Source organism: Gymnodraco acuticeps, unplaced genomic scaffold, assembly GCF_902827175.1.
Source record: "Gymnodraco acuticeps unplaced genomic scaffold, fGymAcu1.1, whole genome shotgun sequence".
In the NCBI taxonomy this organism is placed as follows: Eukaryota; Metazoa; Chordata; class Actinopteri; order Perciformes; family Bathydraconidae; genus Gymnodraco; species Gymnodraco acuticeps.
Genome location: NW_022991186.1, coordinates 381,713 through 409,327, shown reverse-complemented (window position 1 = coordinate 409,327; position 27,615 = coordinate 381,713). Strand labels below are relative to the sequence as shown.

At 40.6% G+C, this 27,615-nt stretch overlaps 1 protein-coding gene and 1 long non-coding RNA gene across 2 annotated transcripts; one reads left to right on the top strand and one right to left on the bottom strand.

Moving 5' to 3' along the window:
• Positions 1-1,739: 1,739 nt before the first annotated feature.
• Positions 1,740-27,254, bottom strand: LOC117560968 (cortexin-3). Its single transcript, XM_034238126.1, has 2 exons — positions 27,026-27,254; positions 1,740-5,357 (listed from the first exon to the last, which is right to left on the bottom strand). Exon 2 carries the CDS (start codon positions 5,276-5,278, stop codon positions 5,027-5,029), a length of 252 nt encoding a protein of 83 aa, XP_034094017.1. The 5' UTR covers positions 5,279-5,357; positions 27,026-27,254; the 3' UTR covers positions 1,740-5,026.
• Positions 5,213-11,534, top strand: LOC117560969. Its single transcript, XR_004571270.1, has 3 exons — positions 5,213-5,374; positions 6,337-6,411; positions 11,496-11,534. It is a non-coding gene; the product is annotated as an uncharacterized LOC117560969 (long non-coding RNA).
• Positions 27,255-27,615: the final 361 nt, after the last annotated feature.

Genomic DNA, 27,615 nt, shown 5'->3' with positions numbered 1-27,615 from the left:
AAATGACATGATGAATTGGAAATGGGGGACCCTGATGTAAACGAGACGAAAGTCTTTCTCTGGTCTGCATCCCCTTAACAATTGTATGTTTTGAGCTGTACTGTACTGTACCCAATATACAAGCTGTTAATACACTTTTCAATCAATCAATCAATCAATCAATGCAAGGATAATAAAATGGCGACTTCACAAAACTTTTTGGGAGTTTTACGGGGCGTGGTTTGCATTTCGCCCAGCCAATCAGACATAGGAACCTTTTTCTCCCACGAAAGTCCCTGCTCTCTAGCAGGGACGGAAAAGGGGGTTAAAAGGTTCTCATGAACTAATTTTAGTTCTGGCTCTTTTTGGTGTGAACGTGACATTTCGGAACTAAAGTGGGAAAAGTACAGCGGTGTGAAAGTGCCTAATGATGCTCTAGGAGGAGATTCAGGTGATAAGGTGTGTGTGTGTGGGGGGGGGGGGGGGGTACCTTGGTTGCTGATTGGCTAATGGTTACACAAGCCAACACATCGTTATGACATCATAAAGTGGCCAAAATCTGATCAGCTCATTTTCAGGTTTTTATATAAATGGATCAGGACAAAAAGAGAGATAATCTTTGTTCCTGAAACTTTCAGAGTCTCTTTCCACAGAGGGGATGGAGAAGAGACATGAAGAAGTGGATTTTGCATAATAGGTGACCTTTAAGTCTAGCATGAGAGGTATTGCCTGGGATCACCCTGCTTCCTCCTCCTCACTCAGGCTGTCTGTTATTTTCAGAACTGTTCTCACATGTCAGCCCTAAAACCCCTTCATGGCTCCTTGCTCTGTTATAGAGGATCTCAGGCTGATTGAGGCCTCACACAGCCTGAGATCACCTGCAGGGGCCCTCAGGCATCTCACAGACAGCACCTCATCTGTCAGGACCCCAGGCTCAGAGCAACCTGCCTGAGGAGCACGGCTACCATCATCCGTCATTTTGAGAATCACCTTTTGTAATGTACCCGATGTATTTTCTTCCTTGTTCCGTTTTTATCAGAGAGCTATATGACATACCTTGTTATAAAGTACACTCCAATATTTTTGAGGGTATAGCTTGTGTTGGTGGGACTTTACATATTTTTTCAGGGATGGCAATTCATTATTTTCGTATTTTTTGAAAAATTGTAATTAGTTTATTAGGGACAGTGCACAAAAAGGCTAATTGTTGTAAATGCCCCAGAGTTAGCCAAAAGGATATTTTTCATAATTAGGCAGATGATTCAATGTCACTTTAAAAGCCAATTATAATATACAGTATATTAAAAAACTAAATACAGGATCAGTTGCCAAGAAATTATGTTCAAAGATGCTGTATTTTGCTTTTGGGGGTTTTCCCTAAGTGACATCAATATGTAATACTCACGCTTCTATTGGCTAGCGCTCCAACACATTGTACGTGATAGACTAAGGGGCGGGACATCACTAAGTGGTTGACCAATGACAACAGAGCCGTTCAGCTAACCAATCAGAGCAGACTGGGCTCTGGTTTCAGACAGAGGGTGAAAAGAGGTGCTGCAGCACAGGCAGTATGAGACAAATAAAGAGCTTTTTGAACATTAAAGCTTGGAGACAGTAGAGGCACACAATATACAAATGAAATCTGAATGTTGCATAATAAGGTCCCTTTAAACATTCATCATCCTTAGAGCACAACACATAGTGTGAACAAAAGTCAGAGGGTTACACAATTCACTAACACATGCTTGACTTGAATGGTTTTGAGTAAAATGCCTCGAAAACAATTGGATTGATCGCTGTGAAATTCATATTCCACTCAGGCTGAATCGCAATCACTTCTCTGATCCTTCATCTTTCTAAAGCATCATCATCATCATCACAGGCCTGTTTTCACAAAAATAGACCTTGACTGTTTTCCAAATCTTTCTCTGGGAGCTGCAGACCTGAGTCCTTTTTAAATAATGCTCAGAATCACGTTTTCTCTGGTGCCATTGGTCCCTGAAGCCTCATGCTGTTCTGTGAAGAGTTGACAGACTGCTGTAAACGCCAGCGGCTCTCAGAGAAATCGCTGCGAAATGAATTTAAGAATATCAGCAGTCTCCTTCTTTATGTCCTTGTGCAGCGTTCTTTCACATTCACAGGGGAACAGTCCTGCTCAGAGACCAGAACATTAACTGGAGGCTGAATAGTGAAATGGGGCATTGGGGAAAGGAAATACATGCACAGCGAGGAATGAAAATAATTCAATTATCAGAGGCTTTCTTTAATATGAGTCATGTTGCATAAGCTTGACAGGGATATTGATCCATAATGGTAACTGCGCTCCAACGAGCTGTTAGGGCGTGTTTGGATTGGAGTATTATCTTGGTTTGGCACCAGCTAATGAGATTTAAGAAAACGAGAATGAAGGCTTTTGTTGCAAAATGATTTCTTTCTATTTTGGGTATTGCACTTAATGATCAGAGTGAAACGTCTTGGGCGACAGTCATTGAAACACAAAGAGTATTTCTGGATAAATGGAGGTTTCTGGGGGATTGTTAACGTTCAAGGTGTTACAATCACTCTTGGATGCAGGTGTAATTGTTTTTAAATGATAAATATCCAGAGCTAATCCTCCCAGCAGCTCGTCTTCACTTTCTGCAGCTGCTTGTGTAACAAACTGCCAGCATGCATTAAGCGAGAGCCGCTTTCTGTACGAGAAACAAGATACACGTTTAGTTCTGCTCTCACACAGCTATAATGAGCCGAGGAGGAATCAACAACTGTTTGGACTTTTTTTTTAAAGAAATCAGCAAACAGTGAAAAGGCTCCAGTCCAAACGTAGGATGTCTCCTACACAGAGTAATCCAAAAAGCAGAGACTGCACATTTCTCCTATGTGGGATCAGCTCGCGTTTAATATTCTGATCCGCTTCAGCTCCCCGGCCCTCCCTAAAAAGAAATACAACGTGGGGGTGTGTGATATCAGCAGAATTGTTAAGTAACACAGAACAGATGCACTTGCAAACACATTTCATAAGTCTATCCATGCACGCTTCAATGTGAGGAAAGGATGCAGGGTTTTCTCAGGGAGGTGTGCAGAGGATGATTGCAAATAACGTATTCAGCGTTTGGTGTCAGAGAGAAGATTGTTATTCTGCATGCTGTCTGGGGGTCTCGGCTCAAAGAGCAGCCTGGGCCCGGAGCCGTGTGTGTGTGTGTGTGTGTGTGTGTGTGTGTGTGTGTGTGTGTGTGTGTGTGTGTGTGTGTGTGTGTGTGTGAAGCGAGAGTGTCTGGGTTCACAGAAAACCCATCCAGACACCTGCCGGCTACCGCTGCCAGTCGCTGATAAAATGGTGAAAGAATGTAAGGAGCCTCAGGCGTCCACGTCCGCCTTCAAAAGGGCCGGGTGGGCTTGGAAGAACCATTGTTTGTTTGTCTTTAACACCTGCCACTTTTAACGCCTTGTGAATGAAGCTCAGGAAATAAAACATATTAAAAAGGCAGTTGTGAACTCTGATCATTTTTATTAGAAAAAAGGAAACGGTGGCTCCGGGCGAAAAACAGATCGAAAGAAAAAGGCTGCAGACGAGAAAAAATAGCTGCTTGAGAAAACTGACCCACAGCTACAACATCAGGATTAAAGCACTTCACCATTTATCATGCACGGAGAGAGCGAGAAACACATGCAGGGGAGGGGGCACATCACCTCAGCGCAATATCCCATCACATCTGCGACAGGTAGGAAAAGGCCACAGCAGATCACAAGAACATCACACGCTGTTGAAAGGGTCAGAGTTCACTTCCTGTCCCGACTGGACAGAGCAGGGCTGGTTTATTTTTCTTATTTTTTAGCGGGTTGTATGACATCTCCGTGAAGTGCAAAGACACAGTCGCATCAGTGATTGGCTGATTCCAGCATCTCCGCCACCTACGATACTGTAAACAATCTACACTATAAGGCGCACAGTTGAAAAATTGCCCAACAAAAGAGCCTCAGCGTTACTTCTTAAAGGGTTTGATGTGAAAATGCATCGTCATCTTCACCATCAAATCTCGGCAGATCTGGCATACCAACTGTCAATATACCTCAGGCAGTGAAATGCTGTTTAGGTTTCTTGAAATGGGCACTAAACCAAAGAAAAGACATTAAGAGACAATAACCCATTTTCATTCTCTTTCAACATCAATCTTGCTTCAAATTAGGCACACGGTACGGCACAGTAAACGTTGTTTTCCTCAATACCTCTTTTGGTTGTTGACATATAAAAGACGGGGACACCGAAGAGTCCCGCACGATTTTAAAGGACAATTTGTTTGTTTTATCGCACACACTGAACAAGTATCTGTCCAAACCTTTGACATTAAAGGGAGAACTTTTCCACAGTTTCCTTCTTTGTGATTATTTCACCTGCTTTAAGACGTTGATACCAACCTTTCCTCGCTGTCAAGAAGGTAACAACCAGCACAGAATATCTTACTAAGACACAAGGCAATAAATTCCTCTTCGCTTGAATAATATCAGTCGTACAAAGTCTTTTGGACCGCCCGTGTCCGTCCACGAAATAAAATACGCTAAAACTAACAGACCTCAGCGATTAGCTTGTTTTTCTCACCAACTATTTTAAACACTGATTGTCTACATTATCAATAAAAATCGAAAGGACGTAAACATGATAAGTAAACACTCTTCAACTGGCTTGGACCTCAAAAGATATTTGACCCTGTGTGAGATGTGCGGAAAGTCTTCCAAGCGCCAACATGGAGGAGGAAGAGATAGTCCACAGGAGAGCTGATGCCAGGGGAAGGAAGTGACCGTAACTCGCTCCGGTGCATCGCCTGGACTGAAGGTTTGATCGATAATTCGTAGCATAATCCTTGGTTGTCTTCTTGTGGTGGAGAATTTTCTGATTTGGCAGGGAGAAGCTGTTTGTTAGCGCTCGTTTTCAACGTCAATCCACCATCTTTTCAGCCAAAGTTTCCGGTGATGGGTTTCGTTTATCCTGGTGAATTAGCAGTCATTTGTTCAGTCTTTTATTTTTCTAATATATATATATACTGCGCACTTGTTAGACGATGCGGTAATCGAACGTGTCCTTCTCGGTGTGGTCAGTCCAGTTGGACGAGGGCATGCTGCGGTACGGGTCCAGCAGGATGCGGAAGCAGCGCACGATGAGCAGCGCCAGGAATATGAAGAGCAGCAGCACGAAGATGAAGGCCGCCTTCTGCTCCAGCGTCAGGTAGGAGGACACGTGATGTCCGCCGCCTGACGAGGACAGCGTGCTGCTGAAGAGGCCTTCAGCCATCCGCGGCACATCCATGCTTGATCGTCTCGGCTCCAGCTCTTTTTCCGGGTGTGTAAAGATTTAGGAATTGAAGATGGGGTTCAGAGGATCAGACCTGCAAGGCAAGGCAAGGTGAGGCAAGTTTATTCATATAGCACTTTTCAACACAAGGCAATTCAAATAGCATAAAACACATTAGAAACATTAAAAGGCAAAGATAATAAAACATGAGTAACACAGTGCAGAGTGAGATGTGAATAGTTCAATTAAAAGTAGCGGCAAAAAGAAAGTCTTCAGCCTGGATTTAACAGTATTCAGAGTTGCAGCGGACCTGCAGGTTTCTGGTAGTTTCATCCAGATATTTGACAACACCCCTAACCAGATTCTCACATTCCTCTACCCCTAGTCTTCCCGTGAAATGACAGTTCCTTTGACAGTTTTCTAACCTGTTTATATTCCTTTCATCCTTTTCTTTCACCCATTTGCTTCCCCAGACAACACATTTAGCTATTTCACTGTTACCGAACCCATCTTTGACCTTTAAACCACTTTTCTTTTCAATTCCCAGAATAAGAATATTTAAAACCTGTTTTAAAACTTCCCTGGTGAATCGTTGGCCTTTAGACCACTTTTTTCTGCGAGACAATCCAAACACACACGGGTTATTCTGGTGTCCTCTGACAGCAAACAGATATATCAACTTAATGTGATTGTTAAAAACTGAAAGCAAAGTCTTGACCTTTTAAAAAAGATGAGGGGGGACAAAACAAACTCAGGCCAGAAGAAAGTGGCTGTCAGATGAGTTTATCTTTCAACCTCCAGGCAAAAAGCCCGCTCTGTAATAAAATGGGAATCCCAGGGGACTCTTTTGGCCTCCTATTCCTGCAGCTCAGGGGCTTTGAATTGGCTCTGGGAGTTTTAGTTATGCAACATTTATTGGAAGCACCACTGGAAGTAGATGTGTAGCTGGCTTCATTAAACCACAGCATGCAGGTCTTACATTTACAATCGGGACTCCAATTAATTATATTGCTGTGAAACCCATTTCCAGTGGCACCATTCAGCTTTAAACAGTCCCATGGATGTGCTTTCAGACAAGGTTACAGGAATGAGGCATGCATACAAACAAAGGCTGGATAACTGAATGCTGCAGGGCTGCAATACTGAAGGTGAGAATCTCAGTGCTAATAGAAGTAAATGTTTAGAAATACATATAATTTAAGTTAAGTATCAATGAATCAAGGATGCTTCGCAGGACATTCTGTAAACAACACCATCTCTCATTTTAAAGTATATTAAATATGTATTGTCAACACTACTGATCATGATCTGATATTGTTATGGACTCCATGCCAGTGGAAGCACAATCCACTATGCACTTGTATAATGAATGCCACTTAGTCACTTTAAGAGGCATGATTGTCCTGTATATGTGGATGTTGTGCTGCGTATGGTACATGCATATGGTGTGGTCTCATATGCAGATGACAAAGAGACATTTCCATTTCATGCAAATTTAACAGACAGTGAAGTAGTCTGAATATAAACTTATGTATTGCTGGTATATGTGTGTGTGTGTGTGTGTGTGTGTGGCCTAGCATTACTATACTTGTGGGGACCTAAATCTGTTTACACAGTCATGTGTGGGGACTCGCCTCCCTTATGGGGACAAAATGGAGGTACCCATGAGGGGAATCATTAACTTTAGGGTGAAGACTTGGTTAGGGTTAGGGTTAGGATAAGTCTCCAGGAAATGCAAGTAAGTCAATGTAATGTCCCCTGAAGTGATGTATACATGGTTGTGTGTGTGTGTGTGTGTGTGTGTGTGTGTGTGTGTGTGTGTGTGTGTGTGTGTGTGTGGTGTGTGTGTGTGTGTGTGTGTGTGTGTGTGTGTGGTGTGTGTGTGTGTGTGTGTGTGTGTGTGTGTGTGTGTGTGTGTGTGTGTGTGTGTGTGTGTGTGTGTGTGTGTGTGTGTGTGTGTGTGTGTGTGTGTGTGTGTGTGTGTGTGTGTGTGTGTGTGTGTGTGTGTGTGTGTGTGTCCGTGGACAGATTTGTGTACGGGTAAAGGCAGCCTCAACGTGCAAAATGCAAGTGTTGTGTCTCCCTGCCTGATTAGGAGTCACAAAGCTTTGCATGTGTGTAGATGAGATATGAAAGAAGTTTAAAGATGTGTGTGATAACAAAGGGGGTCTCAAGCAGCCATTGGATACCCCACTTTGTGCTGCTGGCAGGAAAATGGACGGTCTTACAGCAAGAGAAAGTCATCACAACATTAACTCAGTCAAAAGACTAACGAGTGGTGCAGGAATGAGTCCTAAAACCCTGAAATGACTCAGCATTTAATCACTTCTGGTTTCCTCGTCTCAAAGTTTTAAAAAAAGTGTTTTTAGTCAGAAACCTGAAATAAGGTTCTATGGTTAACACAAGCTGAAAAGATTTTCACATTTTGTTCTATGACATAATATACGTCCACTGTTGAATGTCCGAAGCTTCTATGTTTCATAAAAACAACGGTTGCTAACAAGTGACTAAATAATGACCCCTCCCCAATCTGATCAATGATGACATGTATAGCCGCATGTCATCATTTCAGCGCTGGTTGTCTTGGTGGTGCCCAGCAAACAATGTGGGCTTCGTAAATAATTGGACAGCCTTCTGGGGAAAACCTGGTCTGATTAAGAGAGACGGCATTCATCCTACTTTGGAAGGTGCAGATCTAATTTCGGCAAACATTTCAGGGCTTTGTGGACGTAATCCATGACAAAGTGGAGTTGAGACCAGGAGGCGGAGTCGCAGTCTTACACGCTTCTCTGCGCTCTCTCCTAGGCAGTCATCCATAGGAATCCCGAACCCAATAAAATACCCAATATTAGCGGTGTGTGTGTCTGCCCAAGGACCAGTTAAGGTAAAACCTAATAGAGGTGTCATACATAATAACCTAATAAAAGTAAATGTAACAACTACTACAGTGCAACAAAACAGGAAGATTAAATGTGGTCTCTTAAACATAAGATCTCTAGCATCTAAAGCAATATTGGTAAATGATTTAATATCAGATTATAATATTGATATATGCTGTCTCACTGAAACTTGGTTGAGACATGAAGAATATGTCAGCATAAATGAGGGCCACTCCACCCAGCCATATCAATACTCATATTGCCCGAGGCACGGGCCGAGGAGGTGGAGTTGCAGCAATCTTTGACTCAAGTTTACTTATCAATACTAAACCAAAATTAAATTATACCTCCTTTGAAAGTCTCGTTTTTAGTCTTACGCATCCGACCTGGAAAACTTTGGAGCCAATCTTATTTGTTACAGTGTACCGTGCACCAGGTCCTTATTCAGAATTCCTATCTGAATTCTCTGAGTTTTTATCAACTTTGGTTCTTAAAACAGATAAAGTAATTATCGTAGGTGACTTTAATATTCATGTTGACGACGATAAAAATAGCCTTACTGTTGCATTTAACTCTATATTAGATTCTGTTGGTTTATGTCAGAGTGTAAATAAACCAACCCACTGCTATAATCACACTCTCGACCTTGTTCTGACTTATGGTATTGAAATTGAGCAACTATTAGTCGAACCGCATAATCCTGCTTTATCCGACATTTCTTAGTAACTTTTGAAGTACTGTTACGAGACTACAAAGCATTAGTCAAAAGCTCCTGCAGCAGAAACCTATCTGTTAGTGCTATAGCCAAATTTAAGGAAGAGATTCCACCAATACTTAACTTGATAGCATGTCTGCATGTAAGGGAGGAAACTTATACAAAATGTACACCACCCCAAATTGATCATGTTGTTGATAGTGCTACAGATGCGCTGCGAATAAAATGATACTCTGTTGCTCCTTTGAAAAATAAGAAAATAAAACAACATAGATTAGCTCCATGGCATAATGCTGAAACCCGCAAAATAAAGCAAAAGTCGAGACAACTTGAAAGGATATGGCGTTCCACTAAACTTGAAGAATCTCGTTTAATTTGGCATATTACTCTCAATGAATATAAGAAAGCACTGCGTAAAGCGAGAGCAGCCTACTACTCTTCATTAATAGATGAGAATAAGAATAATGCAAGATTTCTTTTCAGCACTGTAGCCAGGCTGACAGAGAGCCACAGCTCGATTGAGCCTTCTATTCCCATAGCACTCAGTAGTAATGATTTTATGTGCTTTTTTAACGATACAATTGTTACTCTTAGAAACAAAATTAATGACCTCTTGCCTTTGACCAGTATAGTGTTATCAACAGCTCCCGGAAACGTAAGTTATAATATTACACTAGATAGTAAACTAGAATGCTTTTCAGCCATAAACCTTGAACAATTAAATGCAATGATTCTCTCTTCTAAACCATCAACGTGTATGTTAGACCCAATTCCAACTAAGCTGTTGAAGGAAGTTTTTCCATTAATTAGCACTTCTTTATTAAATATTATGAATATGTCTTTATTATCAGGCTATGTTCCACAATCATTCAAAGTAGCAGTGATAAAACCTCTTCTTAAAAAGCACAACCTCGATCCAGAGGTTTTAGCCAATTATAGACCTATTTCCAATCTTCCGTTCCTCTCAAAAATTATTGAGAAAGCGGTCGCAAAACAGTTGTGTGATTACTTAAAAAACAATGATTTATTTGAAGATTTTCAGTCTGGCTTTAGAACACATCATAGCACAGACACAGCTCTGGTTAAAGTCACAAATGACATTCTAATAGCCTCTGACAAGGGACGTGTCTCTATTCTTGTTTTGCTCGATCTCAGTGCTGCATTTGATACTATCGACCATGATATCTTATTGCAAAGACTAGAGCACTTAGTTGGCATACAGGGAACTGCTTTAGACTGGTTTAGGTCCTATCTATCTGAACGCTCTCAGTTTGTACGTGTCAACGATGAATCTTCCACGCAAACCAAAGTTAGCCATGGAGTGCCACAGGGCTCAGTGCTCGGACCTATTTTGTTCACATTATATATGCTTCCGTTAGGCAATATTATAAGGAATCATTCTGTACATTTTCATTGTTATGCGGATGATACTCAACTATATTTATCAATCAAGCCTGATGAAATTAATCATCTAAATAAAATTCAAGACTGCCTTAAGGACTTAAAAACGTGGATGACCTTAAACTTTTTGATGTTAAACACGACCAAAACTGAAGTTATTGTACTTGGCCCGAAGAATCTACGAAACAAATTATCTAAATATATACTAACTATGGATGGCATTAATTTGGCCTCCAGTGAGACTGTAAGGAAACTTGGTGTTATATTTGATCAGGATTTATCCTTTAACGCCCACATAAAATCAATTTCAAGGACCGCCTACTTCCGTCTACGTAACATTGCAAAAATCAAGCATATCTTGCCTCAAACCGATGCAGAGAAACTAGTCCATGCATTTGTTACTTCAAGGCTGGATTATTGTAACTCCTTATTATCAGGGTGTAAAATGGGCTTTTATTAATCCCTCGTGGGGAAATTGTTTCTCTGCATTTGACCCACCCTAGTGTTAGGAGCAGTGTGCTGCCATTTTGAACGGCGCCCGGGGAGCAGTGTCGGGAACGGTGCCTTGCTCAGGGACACCTCGGTAGCACTTGGTCTTGCCGGGACTTGAACTGGTGTCCTTACAGTTGCCAAGCCAAGTCCCTATCGACTTCGCCACCACCGCCTGTACCAAGAAGTCAGTCAAGTCGCTTCAGCTGATTCAAAATGCTGCAGCTCGTGTACTAACCAGAGTTAGGAAAAGGGACCACATTACTCCTGTTCTGGCTGCCTTACACTGGCTCCCTATAGAACACAGGATAGAATTAAAAATTCTTCTTCTCGCCTACAAAGCCCTTAATGGGCAGGCGCCATCTTACCTTAAATAACTCATTATACCCTACTATCCTACTAGGGCATTGCGTTCCAAGAATGCAGGGTTGTTGGTTGTTCCTAGAGTCTCTAAAAGTACAATGGGAGCCAGAGCCTTTTCTTATCAAGCTCCACATTTGTGGAATCAGCTTCCAGTTTGTGTTCGGGCAGCAGACACCCTATCCGTTTTTAAGAGTGCGCTTAAGACCTTCCTTTTTGATAAAGCTTATAGTTAGGGCTGATTAGATTCAGCCCCTAGTTTTGCTGCTATAGGCTTAGACTGTCGGGGGACACCTTACTTCTTCCTTCTCTCTCTCTGTACCTGTGTACTCTCATGTTCCGATTAACCCAGCTTCCCCACATTACTTTTTGGTGTCTATCTATGCAGGGATCCGGAGTCATGGCTGATCCTGTTGCTGTGGTCCTGAGTCCTGGATCGCGAGCCCTGGATCTTGAGTCGTGGCTGTGGTCCTGGATCATAAGTCCTGGATGGATATCCTCGTGGATTCATCTTCCTATTATAGACACATGCATTTCCAAATATTTGGACTACCTATGTTGCAAATGTATTATCTTTTCAATTTACACACGGCATCTGGGAGAGGGATCCCTCCTCTGTTGCTCTCCCTGAGGTTTCTCCCATGTTCCCCTTTAAACTGTGGGGTTTCTCTGGAAGTTTTTCCAGGGTCTATCCGGTCTAAGGATTGTCATACTGATATTCTGTACAAACTGTGAAGTCCACTGAGACAAATGTAACATTTGTGATATTGAGCTATATAAATAAACATTGATTGATTGATAATTGAATAAACGTCATGACGCCAAACATTAGCCTCCTTTAGCTTAGCGATGGTAAAATGAAGTCATGCGACCGTGATCAAGTTCCTTTATAGCCAACACCCTTTTACTCCTGCGATTGCATTTACGCTTCAGTTAAGCTTCATGTGTTGTTAATATCTAAAGATTATCCTGCTGAACAAAACACGTAAATGTGTGTTTGCCAAAAAGCTTATTTTCTGTAATATACCATAATCCAATAAGGGAACCCCATTACTTTTTGTTTAGGGACCCCTTGCGATGCTAATTTCCAGGTTAGCTTACAAAAATACGTCATCACTGCGCTACTCTATTTGAAAACTAGCTATGGTTGATGCTAGCTCGTAGCAAGAAACCCTTTCTGCTTTGAGAGGAGCATACCTTACCTAACACTGTGGATATGTACTAAAAGTTACAGGGGGAGGATGCTCCCACCAAACTTCAGTTATTACCGCTCTAGAAGTGACTCACTGAACATTTATTTTGGTCATTACAGCTGACAACGGCTTATTTACAGTCCAATTTATATTCTCTCCTTTTTTTGTCATGCCATTTTTGGTCCTGGAAAACTTTTTAACAATTAGAAGTGGATAATAAGTTACACAAGTTTGAGAATCCCTGCAGTGGAGGGGCCAAACGCTGGAAGTATAGTCCCCAAGAAATGCATTATATACCTCAGTTTTTTTAAACTGATTTTAGAGATTGCAAATGCAATTTCTAAAATCTCTCTTCGGGAATCAATGGGTCTGAGAGCCACAGTATGAGTAAGCAAGATGGAAAGTTCTGAGAGACAGGCTTACATTGATTTAAGTCTTTTAATTGGATTGAAAATGAACAGGGGCCTAATAGCTTGTTTTTATTGGGGCCCCCGCCAGGTTAATGAGGTCTGAAATGGCCTTGGGCTGGATCAGGTTCGCTACTCTCAGAGGGCAAACAGGAGGAAAGAAAAACACTTTTAAATCCAACAACTTCTATTCTAAGCACATACCTTGCAGATGTCAAGTCCAATACACTTTGGTTAAGTCTCAGCACAACAGAGATTAGGGACTGACGGTAATTACTCCCACAGCAGAGACCCCACAGGTGCACACTTGTTAGCATTGGACACGATTTACTCATGAATTATTTTGATCAGGAAGCAGCTTTCTGTCTGGATCATTTGTTCTGGCAAGAAGAAGCCCATCACATTAAATCTGGAGAGGACCGTTGGCTCGTCTGTTCTATAAAGAGAGGCAAATTCATCCAAAAGAAAAACAGCCACAAGGACTGCTCATCGTTTTGTGTCTTTTCCTCTGATGAGCAAACTCTCAGAAAGATTGCTGCGAGCCAGCTTTACAATTTTTACAATTTGTTTGTACAATAGAGGAGCACTACAGAACAAATGGTTTATGTAAACCGTAGAGATGTGGGTCTTCTCAGACAGATTGCTTTCTTTATGCAGCAAATCTTTTGTGTGTTGTATCTGTAGCTTTGGACAAGCATCCTATTTGTTTCCCAACTTAATTGTCAGATGCAATTATCTTAAGTTTTTACTTTTTAGCTTGTGATTACTTCAAAATCAAGTGATGTCAACGTGCTTGTTTTATTAGAATTATGTTCTAAAAGCCTGACACATTAATACGATTTAAAAAGGCTTAGATTAGAGTAACATGGAGGAGGCGTGTGGTGCAGTGGGTTGTGCGTTGGTGTTCGGATCAGGGGGCAGAGGTTCAAACCCCACTGCAGTCAGCATGTCGTTGTGTCCTTGAAGACACTTCACCTCAAATTGATCCTGTGTTGATTGCCCACAGTATTGAGTATGTAAGTCGCTTTGGATAAAAGCGTCTAACAAGTGACATGTAATAATAATGTAACATCTGAATACTTTATAATGTTAGGTTACAGAAACAGGTTTTTCCAGCTTTATTTATCCTGTTTATTTTATCACGACTGCACAGATTTATGTTTTGTTGCTGTCAGGGAAACTGACTAAACCAAATCATCTGAATATGAAGTTGAAGTAAACAAATGCCTTTTCAAATAGTCTATTGTACTGAGAAAATATTTATACACATATTTGTACGTGAGGTTAGAAAGAAAGTATCTCTGTAAAAATGATTGAACCATTCTTCGTTTGCTATCCCATCAAAATGGGAGTTTATTGACAAAGCGAGTAATCACTGCAGCCCAGTTTTACAATTTGAACTGTTTTGTTGCACAATACAGGAGCACTGCAGAACAAATGGTTTATTTAAACCTGAGTCACATCAGTCGGCACAGATTGTTATTTCTGCAAAAGGGGATTTTATGGTGTGTGTTATTTCTGTAGCTGTGGATATAAATCCTATTTGTTCCCCAACGTAATTGCATAGCTCCAAGCATGAGCAGTCAGAGGCAATTATCTGAAGTTTCCAAAACCTTTTAGCTTGTTGTCACAAAGTAAGTTATGTCTACATGGGAACACATGATCGGTCGCGTGTTGCATTTGATTTTTTTCTAAAACGCCCAAAACCTGATGAATAATCCAACACAACCATTTAACCCTTAGATGCATAAGTGGGTCTTCTTTGACCCGGTGAGGTGGTTTTCTTTAATTATCTTTGTAATAACTTTTTGTTATCATTTCATATTCCAGCTATTCCTCAAAGAACATGTTTTGGATATCAAGCCATTCACATTTTAAATTTAAATTTTAAGAAATTGTAGTTTTTGTATTTCTACCCCAAGCTTCCATAAGTGGGTCAAAAATGACCCGCATGCATTTTCTATGGGATCCTTCGATTCTTATCACCTGTGGCTGTCAGGAATACATTCACTGTGGACCACAGACGACATCACAAGTGACACCTCTCAGGAAGATTATTTCACACCGCAAGATCTGATACCTGTCAGTATAATAATAATAATACATTATATTTGTATAGGGCTTTTCAAGGACTCAAAATCGCTTTACAATCTAAAGGAAGGTTAGGGTGGGGGGTATAGGACTATCAAACTTGATCAACCGGCATGGATTGATGGGGGGGGGCTACGAGTAGACAAGAGGAGAAGAGATGAGTTTTGAAAAGGGACTGGGATACTGTGAGGGTCTCAGAATAGCGGAGATCTTTGCATCGATATGTTCAAAACGTTTTTTTTCTAAATGTAAAAAAAATGTCAAATTATAAATAGTGAAAAATTAACTATAAAATATTTCTAGTGTGAATCAAAATATAATACTAAATATTATCTTAGCCAAAATGACAAAAATGGCATAAAAACACATATTATTCTAATACGGTTCCTTTTAGACCCACTTATGGAAGAGAGTAGTCACTAAGGGCATCTAAGGGTTAAAGCAAAGACTATAAACATCTGAATAATTGACAGAATGAGAGGGGGCAGAAGCAGGTTTTACCTTCTATTTCTTGTTTATTTGATCATGACTGCACAGATTTCCAGTACAGGAGGTTAGAGAGAAACTAGCTCTGTAGAATGATTCATCTTCTCTCCAATTGTTTCTATCAAAATGGGAGTTTATTGACAACAGCTATTACTGCAGCCCAGTTTGACATGTTTTGCCATTCTTTAGAAACCACGAGCACTGCAGAACAAATTGTTCATTTAAACCTGAGTCACCGTCACAGACAGATTATCTTGGTGTGTGTTATTTCTGTGGACATAAATCCTATTTGTTCCCCAACGTAATTGCATGGTTCCGTGAATATGCAGTCGATTATCTGAAGTTTTCTTAGCTTGTTGTCACTTTCAAATATCTACTTATGAAACTGACATCGATTGCTTGTTTAAGTGAGGTATGGTAAATGACGCACTCATCAATATAATGGAAAAGTCAACGGAACATCTGAAGGATTGACAGGATGTGAGCTTTTCTCTCCTGTTAACCCTGCACACATTCATTGTTGTGGGGAGGCGTGTGGCGCAGTGGGTTGTGCGTTGGTGTTCGGATCAGGGGGGTCACAGGTTCAAACCCCACTGCAGTCAGCATGTCGTTGTGTCCCTGAGACACTTCACCTCAAATGACTCCTGTGGGGATTGCCCACAGTATTGAGAATGTAAGTCGCCTTGGATAAAAGCGTCTAACAAGCATGTAATGTAACGTTGTGGCTGTCAGGGAAACACTGATGTAAACAAAAGTAAACACACGTTCTATACAATTGTCTATTGTATTGAGAAACTGTGCATGGACATATTTGCAGCAGGTGCATGAGGTTAGAAAGAACTGCTCTGTAAAATGATTTATCCTTTCTCTATTTTTCTTTTTTCTATCTCGGAATGGTTTCTGTAAACATGCTGCTGCGTCACAACATCTTAGGAGCTTTTCTGTCAAATAAAACGCAATAAACAGAAAGGAAACAGCTGGAATGAAGGAAATAAAACATAGTGTTTATACTGTGGAATAGGCTTTACTCGTACACTAAAAACGTCCCGAAACAGGCTCTTCTCTTCCAATCATTCACAGATTTATTAGATCATTACCATCATTGGGGGTGATATGGTGCCAAGCCATGGCACCATATCAACCCCACCCTCATCCACCTACATTGGCTGCCGGTCAAGTCCCGGATTCAATACAAAACACTCATCCTCACGTACAAGTCCCTCCATTCCCTCGCCCCCCAGTACTTATCGGACCTCCTCCATCCTTACACCCCTTCTCGGAGTCCGCGGTCCTCAGACACGGGCCTGCTCTCCATCCCCCGCTCTCGCCTCCGAACTGTTGGTGACAGGGCATTCAGTGTTGCGGCCCCCACCCTCTGGAATGCACTTCCTGCCGAGATCCGTAATGCTGCCTCCCTGGACATCTTCAAAGCATCACTAAAAACACACCTGTTCACCCTGGCCTTCGGGCCCGAGCCCTTCTCTGGTCCCCTGGCTTCCTTTATTTATCTCTTTGGTTTGCCCGTTGATTGTCTGTTTGTTTTGTTTGTCCACCATGTACAGCGACCTTGGGTCCCTTGAAAGGCGCTATATAAATATCATTTATTATTATTACCATTTTTTAAATTGCCTCTTAGAAAGATTTGCATAGCCAGAACTAACATCTTGTTTCTGTGTTGTGTGTCTCGGTCACGCTCCTGTAAGCATGAAGAGCTGTCGGAGAGACTGACTATCACTTGGGATGTGAGGAGGGGGGGGGGATGTTATGTGACATTCGGTCAGGAGAGCTGTCTCTTTCTGCCTGAAGAAATACAATGAAACCTCTGCAGGCCAATCTCAGGAGGACAGAGACGGAGAGAGAGACGACGTTACCCTTGCTTTGCAGATCAGAAGCATGTAATCCATCACACTTAAAACCCAGAGAAATGATGTTTCACAGCCGTGATTCATCGCCCTTACTTTGGGGAACGATAAGGAACGGGCGGTTTTTCTTTTCCCGCTGCAGTTCCATCAGCTGTCGAATCATAATCTTGTCCTCCACAGAGGTTCGCTGAGTATTACAGGGCCAATATGCTTATATAACGCACTTCAAAGACCCCCAACATTTACATCATCAGCAGCTCCACGATGACTCTCATCGCTTTCCTTCAAAGCTACACTTTTAAGCTTCTACCGACAACTTTAGAAATACATATTCACGTTTGAAGGAAAACTCTCCGCCATTCCAAGAAGGTCCTTTAATCCGTCTATTATATGTTCTTTGATCATCAGCAGCTACATCCAGGGCCGTATCCGGGATTTCCTAAATACCAAGGTCCAAACATGTTAGGGGGGTTCGGGGGATACCCCCTAGATTTTGGGGATTTTCATGATCTAGTTAGGTGCTTTTTAAGTCCTGAGGGGGGTCACACATTGGATAATATATTGATTTCAAACCAAGTCAGTGGGCTGCAGCATACATTATTTTTGAAAGTGTAATAAATAAGAATCAGTTGATTGTTACTATTAATGATCGGGACATGCAGAAGAGGCTAAAATGATCACAACACATTGTCAACATTCATTTTCCATGTCTCTCTCCTTTCCATAACCTGCAGCCTCTCTTCCATCGTCTTTAGTCTCTCTGTCTTCTTCCTGTTCTTTACTCTCTCTGTCCTCTACTCTCTCTCTTTGTTCAATCTCTCCCTCGTTGTTAAATGTTTGCTCCTCCTCACTTGTCGCTCCTGCCAGTGAGTTTAAAGCAATTCAGCAATTTAGTTCATTTCACTTGTTTGTTTGCATTATTTGTTTTACTTTAAATCAGTTTTGTTTGATTCTCAAAAGAGAACAAAGATGTAGGCAAATGCAAAAAATGTTGTTTTACAATTATGCCTATAAATTATGCCCATTGTTATAGATGTATAGATGGGGTTATTAAGCCTACATTATTTTGTGTGACTGTGCAGTTCCTCCCTGACTTCCATCTCTCTCTCTCTCTCTCTCTCTCTCTCTCTCTCTCTCTCTCTCTCTCTCTCTCTCTCTCTCTCTCTCTCTCTCACTCTCTCTCTCTCCTCTCTCTCTCTCTCTCTCTCTCTCTCTATTATATCTGAGTCAGTGTAAAAAGAAAACACCACAATGTTATATCTTCAATGTTTTACTCAAATTGAAATGAAAGAAAAGCATTACAACGTTTGTTAAAAGGTAATCCTTCTGACATTGGATGCATGTAATTAACTTTAGCTCTCTAGCTAGTTTATTCACGCAATTTAAACCAAAGTTTAGCCTATAGCTTCAATAACAGTTAGTGTGCATGTTGTCGGACGTCCACTGACTAACGTACAGCGTTCACAGGATCTGCGGGTCATATGATGTCCTGATGAGCAGAAACACAAGCAGCCCGCTGGACTCAGATCTCTAGATACCTCATCACTCCATCGCTGCTCCGGTACAAGTCTGGTCTGCGGTGGTTTGTTGATACCATAGGTTGATACATGTCGTCTTCTTCTGTTTGCTTTAATCGAGGCTACGTAGTTATGCAGCGCCCCCATCGTCAGTAAATGGAAGTACTACAAAGAACCCCGTTTAGTGCAATTATTTCACAAGTTTAGTTAAAGACACAGCTCTAAAAAAATTACCGAGGTCCGGACCTTGGTGACCTCAATGGTGGATACGGCCATGGCTACATCTTAGGAACAAAAGCTTGTCTCTGAAGATCCGAAATAGCCTCCAGATGCGACAGAAACACAGAAACACAGATACTACGTCTGATTGTTGGAAAGTTAACCGCTTTTTATAGAAGCACAAGTTATTTTAGTCCCAACTGCACACCATCAGTGACATGTCAGACACCGAGGAGGTGAATGGGAAACGGAGATAATTTGTGTGTGTCTGTGTGTCTGTCTGTCTGTCTGCCTGCCTGCCTGCCTGCCTGTGTGTGTGTGTGTGTGTGTGTGTGTGTGTGTGTTAATCTGTTTACATAGTCACGTGTGGGGACTGGCTTCCCTTATGGGGACAAATTGGAGGTCCCCATGAGGGGAATCATTAATTTTAGGGTGAAGACTTGGTTAGGTTTAGGATTAGGGTAAGGGTAAGGGTTAGGGTTAGGCATGTGTTGGTTATGGTTAAGGTTAGGATAAGTCTCCAGGAAATGCATGTAAGTCAATGTAATGTCCCCTGAAGTGATGTATACATGGTATGTGTGTGTGTGTGTGTGTGTGTGTGTGTGTGTGTGTCTGTCTGTGCGTTTGTGTGTGTGTGGGTAATGGCTATGACTAATGGTGAATTCAGAGTGCATGAGAGTGGGTGAAATGAAAAGGTTTAGGGGAATTATTGGACTTCATTTTCCAGCTTGTCGTCAATCATTACACAATATAAATGTCTTGCTGAGTTATCAAAGAACTGCACGGGAAGCTGTTGAAAGGCAACTGTGAGTAGAACAACCAAACATACGTATGCATATAGGAATGTGAATTTTAACATATGTGTTTATTCCTTAAAGTTGTATTGTTTTTCCCTCTAATATTCCTTTTACAAATAAAAGTGTCAACGCTAGGAATGCCTCAATGCATATTAAAGAGGCCCTCATGTGATGTTTTCCCTCTCCTGCAGTGTGTTATAGGTTTATGTGCATGTTAATGGTCTGCAACGGCTAAAATCCCAAAGTTTCCTAAATCCCAAACGCCTCCTTTGTTTTCTTCTGTAAGATAATGACATCACTATGTAGCACTCACACTTATATAGCACTCCAACACATTTTACGTGATAGGCTAAGGGGCGGGACAGCTCTAAGCGGTTGACCAATCACAACAGAGCCGGCCAGCTAACCAATCAGAGCAGACTGGGCTCTGGTTTCAGACAGAGGGTGAAAAGAGGTGCTGCAGCACAGACAGTATGAGAAAAATAAAGAGCTTTTTGAACATTAAAACATGGAGACATGTAGAGACACTACATACTGATATACACCTGAACATCAGCAGCAGAGGACTCTTTAAAGTAGAGACACTACATACTGATATCCACCTGAACATCAGCAGGAGAGGACTCTTTAAAGTAGAGACACTACATACTGATATACACCTGAACATCAGCAGGAGAGGACTCTTTAAATTAGGGACACTACATACTGATATACACCTGAACATCAGCAGGAGAGGACTCTTTAAAGTAGAGACACTACATACTGATATACACCTGACATCAGCAGGAGAGGACTCTTTAAAGTAGAGACACTACATACTGATATACACCTGAAACATCAGCAGGAGAGGACTCTTTAAAGTAGAGACACTACATACTGATATACACCTGAACATCAGCAGGAGAGGACTCTTTAAAGTAGAGACACTACATACTGATATACACCTGAACATCAGCAGGAGAGGACTCTTTAAAGTAAAGATACTACATACTGATATACACCTGAACATCAAGCAGGAGAGGGACTCTTTAAAGTAGAGACACTACATACTGATATACACCTGAACATCAGCAGGAGAGGACTCTTTAAAGTAGAGACACTACATACTGATATACACCTGAACATCAGCAGGAGAGGACTCTTTAAAGTAAAGATACTACATACTGATATACACCTGAACATCAGCAGGAGAGGACTCTTTAAAGTAGAGACACTACATACTGATATACACCTGAACATCAGCAGGAGAGGACTCTTTAAAGTAGAGACACTACATACTGATATACACCTGAACATCAGCAGGAGAGGACTCTTTAAGTAGAGACACTACATACTGATATACACCTGAACATCAGCAGGAAGAGGACTCGTTAAAGTAGAGACACTACCTACTGATATAAACACCTGGAACATCAGCAGGAGAGGACTCTTTAAAGTAGAGACACTACATACTGATATACACCTGAACATCAGCAGGAGAGGACTCTTTAAAGTAGAGACACTACATACTGATATACACCTGAACATCAGCAGGAGAGGACTCTTTAAAGTAGAGACACTACATACTGATATACACCTGAACATCAGCAGGAGAGGACTCTTTAAAGTAGAGACACTACATACTGATATACACCTGAACATCAGCAGGAGAGGACTCTTTAAAGTAGAGACACTACATACTGATATACACCTGACATCAGCAGGAGAGGACTCTTTAAAGTAGAGACACTACATACTGATATACACACTGAACATCAGCAGGAGAGGACTCTTTAAAGTAGAGACACTACATACTGATATACACCTGAACATCAGCAGGAGAGGACTCTTTAAAGTAGAGACACTACATACTGATATACACCTGAACATCAGCAGGAGAGGACTCTTTAAAGTAGACACTACATACTGATATACACCTGAACATCAGCAGGAGAGGACTCTTTAAAGTAGAGACACTACATACTGATATACACCTGAACATCAGAAGAGAGGACTCTTTAAAGTAGAGACACTACATCTGATATAACACCTGAACATCAGCAGGAGAGGACTCTTTAAAGTAGAGACACTACATACTGATATACACCTGAACATCAGCAGGAGAGGACTCTTTAAAGTAGATACACTACATACTGATATACACCTGAACATCAGCAGGAGAGGACTCTTTAAATTAGGGACACTACATACTGATATACACATGAATATCAGCAGGAAAGGACTCTTTAAAGTAGAGACACTACATACTGATATACACCTGAACATCAGAAGGAGAGGACTCTTTAAAGTAGAGACACTACATACTGATATACACCTGAACACCAACAGGATAGGACTCTTTAAAGTAGAGACACTACATACTGATATACACCTGAACATCAGCAGGAGAGGACTCTTTTAAAGTAGAGACACTACATACTGATATGACCCTGAACATGAGCATAGTATGTCCTCTTAAAGTACTAAAACCTTGACTTATACCAAGTCATATTGCTGTACTACATATTATATCAAACACGATGTTATACCATATTTATATATACTCTGTTATGTTTCTGATAGAGCCTTTGCAGTGCTATTCCTCTGCTCTCCCGCCCACACAGCTCAATAACAGCTCAGTTCTGTTAATGCAGGAATGATAGTAATTAACTGGCTAGATGTAATGAAGCTATACAATTGCAAATGTAGCTAATTTAAATGTAGATTTCTGGCCCATAATAGCAACTCCGACTCGACTCAAGTACCACAACCTTGACTTATACCAAGTAATATCATTATACAATATGTACCATGTTATACTATTCAACTATAAGGAGGAAGAGAACAACTATTTTTCATACTTTCCAGATTAAACGTTTGGTAAATGTCAGAAAAAGGTGAAAAGTGTCCATCTCATTTTTCTTCTTCCAAGGTGATGTCCTTAAATATCTTGTTTTGTCAGTTTCAAACAGACAGACGTTTATTTTACTGTGATATATAACAAAGAAAGGACATCTGTATACGTGTGAGGCCAATGATGGTATGTTCTGATATCTTTCCCTGAAAATGTACTCAATTATGAAAAAAGTTGGCGATTATTATCCTGAACATAGATAGACTAACAAATGTATCCTTGCAGGTATACTCCACCTCATAATATATCATATTATGTTAACAGGCTATGTTGCACTAATATATCAATGTAGTGCACTCACATTACTTATTCATGTCATAATATGAGCCTGGTGCAGAATAACTTTCAATCACACCTCTGTCACTTTAAAGTCTACAATCTTCAAATGCTGTTGAAACTCGTCTCTATTTTTCCTTCTTTAGATTTTTCAGCTCTTTTTATACCTCTTTAGAATGTATTCCTGTTACTTTCAATCATTCTCTGTATTCATTTCTGTCCTTATGTTCTGCAGTAAGGCAAGGCAAGGCAAGTTTATTTATATAGCACTTTTCAACACAAGGCAACACAAAGTGCTTTACAAAAAATGAAAGACATTAAGAAAATGGCATTTTTAAAATCAGTCATTATAAAGAAAAGCTAATAAAAGAAACATTAAAAGAAAAAATACATGGATAAAAGTTACAGTGATAAAAGTTACAGTGCAGTCAGTGTAAGATATGAATAGTTCAATTAAAAGCAGCGACAAAAAGAAAAGTCTTCAGCCTGGATTTAAAAGTAGTCAGAGTTGCAGCGGACCTGCAGGTTTCTGGGAGTTTGTTCCAGATATTTGGAGCATAATAACTGAACGCTGCTTCTCCATGTTTAGTTCTGACTCTGGGGACAGAAAGCTGACCAGTCCCTGAAGACCTGAGAGATCTGGATGGTTCATAATTTAGCAGGAGGTCAGAAATGTATTTTGGGCCTAAACCATTCAGTGCTTTATAAACCAGCAGCAGTATTTTGAAATCTATTCTTTGACACACAGGAAGCCAGTGTAAAGACTTCAGAACAGGAGTGATGTGAATCCACTTTCTTAGTGTCAGTGAGGACTCGAGCAGCGGCGTTCTGAATCAGCTGGCAGCTTTCTAATAGATTTTTTAGTGAGACCTGTGAAGACACCATTGCAGTAGTCGAGTCTACTGAAGATAAAAGCATGGACAAGTTTTTCCAAATCCTGCTGTGACATTAGTCTTTTAATCCTAGATATATTGTTTAGGTGATAGTAGGCTGATTTAGTAACTGTTTTAATGTGACTGTTGAAACTCAGGTCAGAGTCCATGACTACACCTAGATTTCTGGCTTTATCTGTTGTTTTGAACATTGCAGACTGAAGCTCAGCGCTAACTTTTATACGTTCTGCCTTGGCTCCAAAAAACCATTACCTCAGTTTTATCTTTGTTTAATTGGAGAAAGTTCTGACACATCCAGTCATTGATTTGTTCAATGCACTTACTCAGTGTTTGAATTGGAGCATAGTCTCCCTGGTGAAATTGTTACGTACATTTGTGTGTCATCTGCATAGCTATGGTAACTTATTTTGTTGTTTTTCATTATCTGAGCCAGTGGTAGCATGTAGATGTTAAAGAGAAGAGGCCCCAAGATGGAGCCTTGAGGAACCCCACATGTCATATTTGTCAACTCAGATGTGTATTTACCGATAGAAACAAAGTTGTTTCTGTCCTTTAAATAGGATTCAAACCAATTTAGAACTGTTTCTGAAAGTCCCACCCAGTTTTCCAGTCGGTCGAGTAATATGCTGTGGTCAACAGTGTCAAACGCAGCACTGAGATCTAATAATACTAACACTGAAGTTCTGCCACTGTTTGTGTTTAAGTGGATGTCATTAAATACCTTTACAAGAGCAGTCTCAGTGCTGTGGTTTGGACGAAAGCCTGACTGGAACACATCGAAACAGTTATTTAAATGCAAGAAATTACTCAACTGTTGAAAAAACAACTTTTTCAATGATTTTACCTAGAAAATGGGAGGTTTGATATGGGCCTGTAATTGTTCATTACTGAAGCATCTAGATTATTCTTTTTTAAGAGCGGTTTAATGACTGCAGTTTTCAGGGCCTGTGGAAAAATACCTGAGTGAAGAGATTTGTTTACTATATGAAGTAGATTTGAGGCCATGCAAGGCAAAACATCTTTGAAAAATCCTGTTGGAATAATATCAAAGCAGCAGGAGGAGGATTTCAGAAGTTGAATAATGTCCTCTAGGTTTTTATCATTAATCTGATGGAATTGTGTCATGGTGTTTGAATTGATGTTAAGTGGACACAGAGACAACACATTTGCTGTTCCTGATGCAGAGGCACTGACTGCTTGTCTGATTTTCTGAATGTTGTCAGTGAAGAAGGCAAAATCATTGCACGCCCTGGTGGATAGAATTTCAGAGGCTACTGACACTGGGGGGTTAGTCAGTCTGTCGACGGTAGCAAACAAGGCACGTGCGTTGTTTTTGTTTTTGGTAATGATGTCAGAGAAGAACGATTGTCGTGCGTTTTTCAATTCCAAATTATGAAGGCCAAGTCTCTCTTTATAGATTTCAAAGTGCACCTGGAGATTTGTTTTTCGCCACCTACGTTCAGCTTTTCGACACTGTCTTTTTTCTGCTCTCACGGTCATGGCCTTTCTCCATGGAGATATTTTCTTCCCAGTCACTTTACCTTAGTTGGAGCAATGGCATCTATACAAATTTTCATTTTGAATTAAAATGATCAACTAGCTCATTTACTGAGAAGTGTGGAAGAACAATTCTGAGTAAACATTTCCCTAGTATTTTCAGTTAAATATCGCTTTGTGGTTACCTCTTTTTGAACAAGAGGTAACAAGATGTACCTGCTGGGAATCAACAAAGGTGTATCTCTGTATTTTAATCAGAAACACATTGAAACAGGAAGACTTTAAATTAGAAAAACCTTTGTAGACTTGTATTTATTTTATAATTAATAGCAATAGTACATGTGGTATATAATCCAAATAATTTATATATTAAAGGTGGGGTATATAATTCACTTTAGAAACACTTTTTGTTATATTCCATGGAATGCTCTTAACATCCCGATAGCAATGAATACATTAAATGCTTTGACAATAAATACATAAAAAAATATTATCTGTGGAAGCCGTAGTACTGTGTGTTGGAGGAGGGGCTTTAAGGAAGTCTGAAGGAAGGGGCAGATTTTTTCCAGCTGTGTATTTTCAAATTCTAGCGCACTCGAGCTGGTTTCTCCAAAATTACCTACCCTACCTTTAAGGTACTTTGTTTAATATCAAAGTTTTCTGAAAGGTAATGTTTAAATATGCAAATGAGCCTCCGTCTTATTAAATAAGTCTTAATTTGCATACATATCAGGAAAGTGAATCTGAATTTCATTTTGTTGACTTATAAGGAGTCAAAGGTGTCCAAAGAGGAAATTGGATATCTCTTCGTATCTCTCCATACATCAGAACACACCGTCAATAGCCGTCAATGAGAAAAGAAAAAAAATCAATGTCCGCCGTGTTTTAAGGAATAAATATGTCATAAATCAATGATATATGAACAAAAGGTAAAGGAATATTTTACTGTACGGAAGTCAAGCTTCATGGCTTCAAAAAAAACTAATATTGAGCCTTTAAAGTTAAATATTGTACATTTTTCAAGAGTATTACTTTGACTAATGTATGACACTTCAGATGATTGGTTATCCTACAATAACATGTGTAAAATCTATGTTTAAATACACAAATGAGACCGTTTCTAATGCTCGGTGCATTTAGAAACTTGACAAGATAAAATAAACACCTCAATGTGTATTTTAGGTGTTTTCTTATTGTCTAAACGAAAACACAAGCAGAATAGTCAAAATGTCTAAATGGACAGGTGCACATGAATCTGTTTTTTGCCCGGGGCATCTCGCCTTAATAATTTAGATTATAACTAAAACATTTATTTATGATGCAAGTATTGCAAGAACATGATCAGAAAAGGGGATAGCCTAAACATTAATAATTGACATAAGCCGTCATTCATGCAACAATACGCATGTAATACATGTTTAAATAAAGGAAGAGTGCTGTAAGAACATATATCCTCAAACTGATTGTCATACTGTCAAAGGTAGACACACCCGCAGCCTCAGGACAAAATCAAGAGCCGCCATTTAAATAAAACGTATTAAAAGGTGAATATTTCCCGTGTGAAACTGGTGTTAAACCGGCAGATTATCATGACAGAGAGCCGGTGCACGAGACTCCTGCAGCCGGACTCCTCTCCGCACAACACGTGCATCAAAACGCATCCAAAGACTTCATGTGTCTCCTCTCTCGTGCGTAAAATGCCCACATTTTCGGGGTGCAAACGGTCCCGGGTGGAGGGGACGGAGAGAGTCTCAGCTGCAGGTGGCCGAGTGAGTGTCAACACTAACCTGTTGTTATCAGGGAAGCTCGGGGATCTCCTTCAGCTCTCCATCCTGCGCGAGTCGACGTGTATGTTTTCAACAACGCACGAGCTTTGCAAGAAACCGCAGGGCTCCTCAGTGCATGCCAGAAGCAGAACATAAAAAAGAGCCTCGCAGTTGTGATGTTTCTGGTTCTGCTGCCTGAGCCTCACCCTCTGCTGGTGTTTTCTCTCTCCGCTGCTCCTGACGCGCCGCGCATCCCCGCAGACACAGGCAGGGATGTGGTGGTGGTGGTGGTGGTACCACGTCGCTACTGGCAACCTGTTGCTATAGCAATCCTCCGTGCAGGTAGGTATGTTGCACGTGGACGAGAACAAAGGTGTGGCTGTGATTCTGGAGTCCAAAAAATAAAGAGAAATATAAGAAGCAGGACAAAACAATTAAGATTAAAAGTGCGTAATGTGTGCATGACTTTATTACAAGATCCTTAAATGTTCTCAAAGCAACAAGTGCCTTTAACCATGAAGATACAAACTGAAAGGATCAGGTATTTTAGTTTTCAACGAGCCAAACCCTTAGTGCTTTTTTAAAAGGCTAGGTTTATTATTTATGAAGAC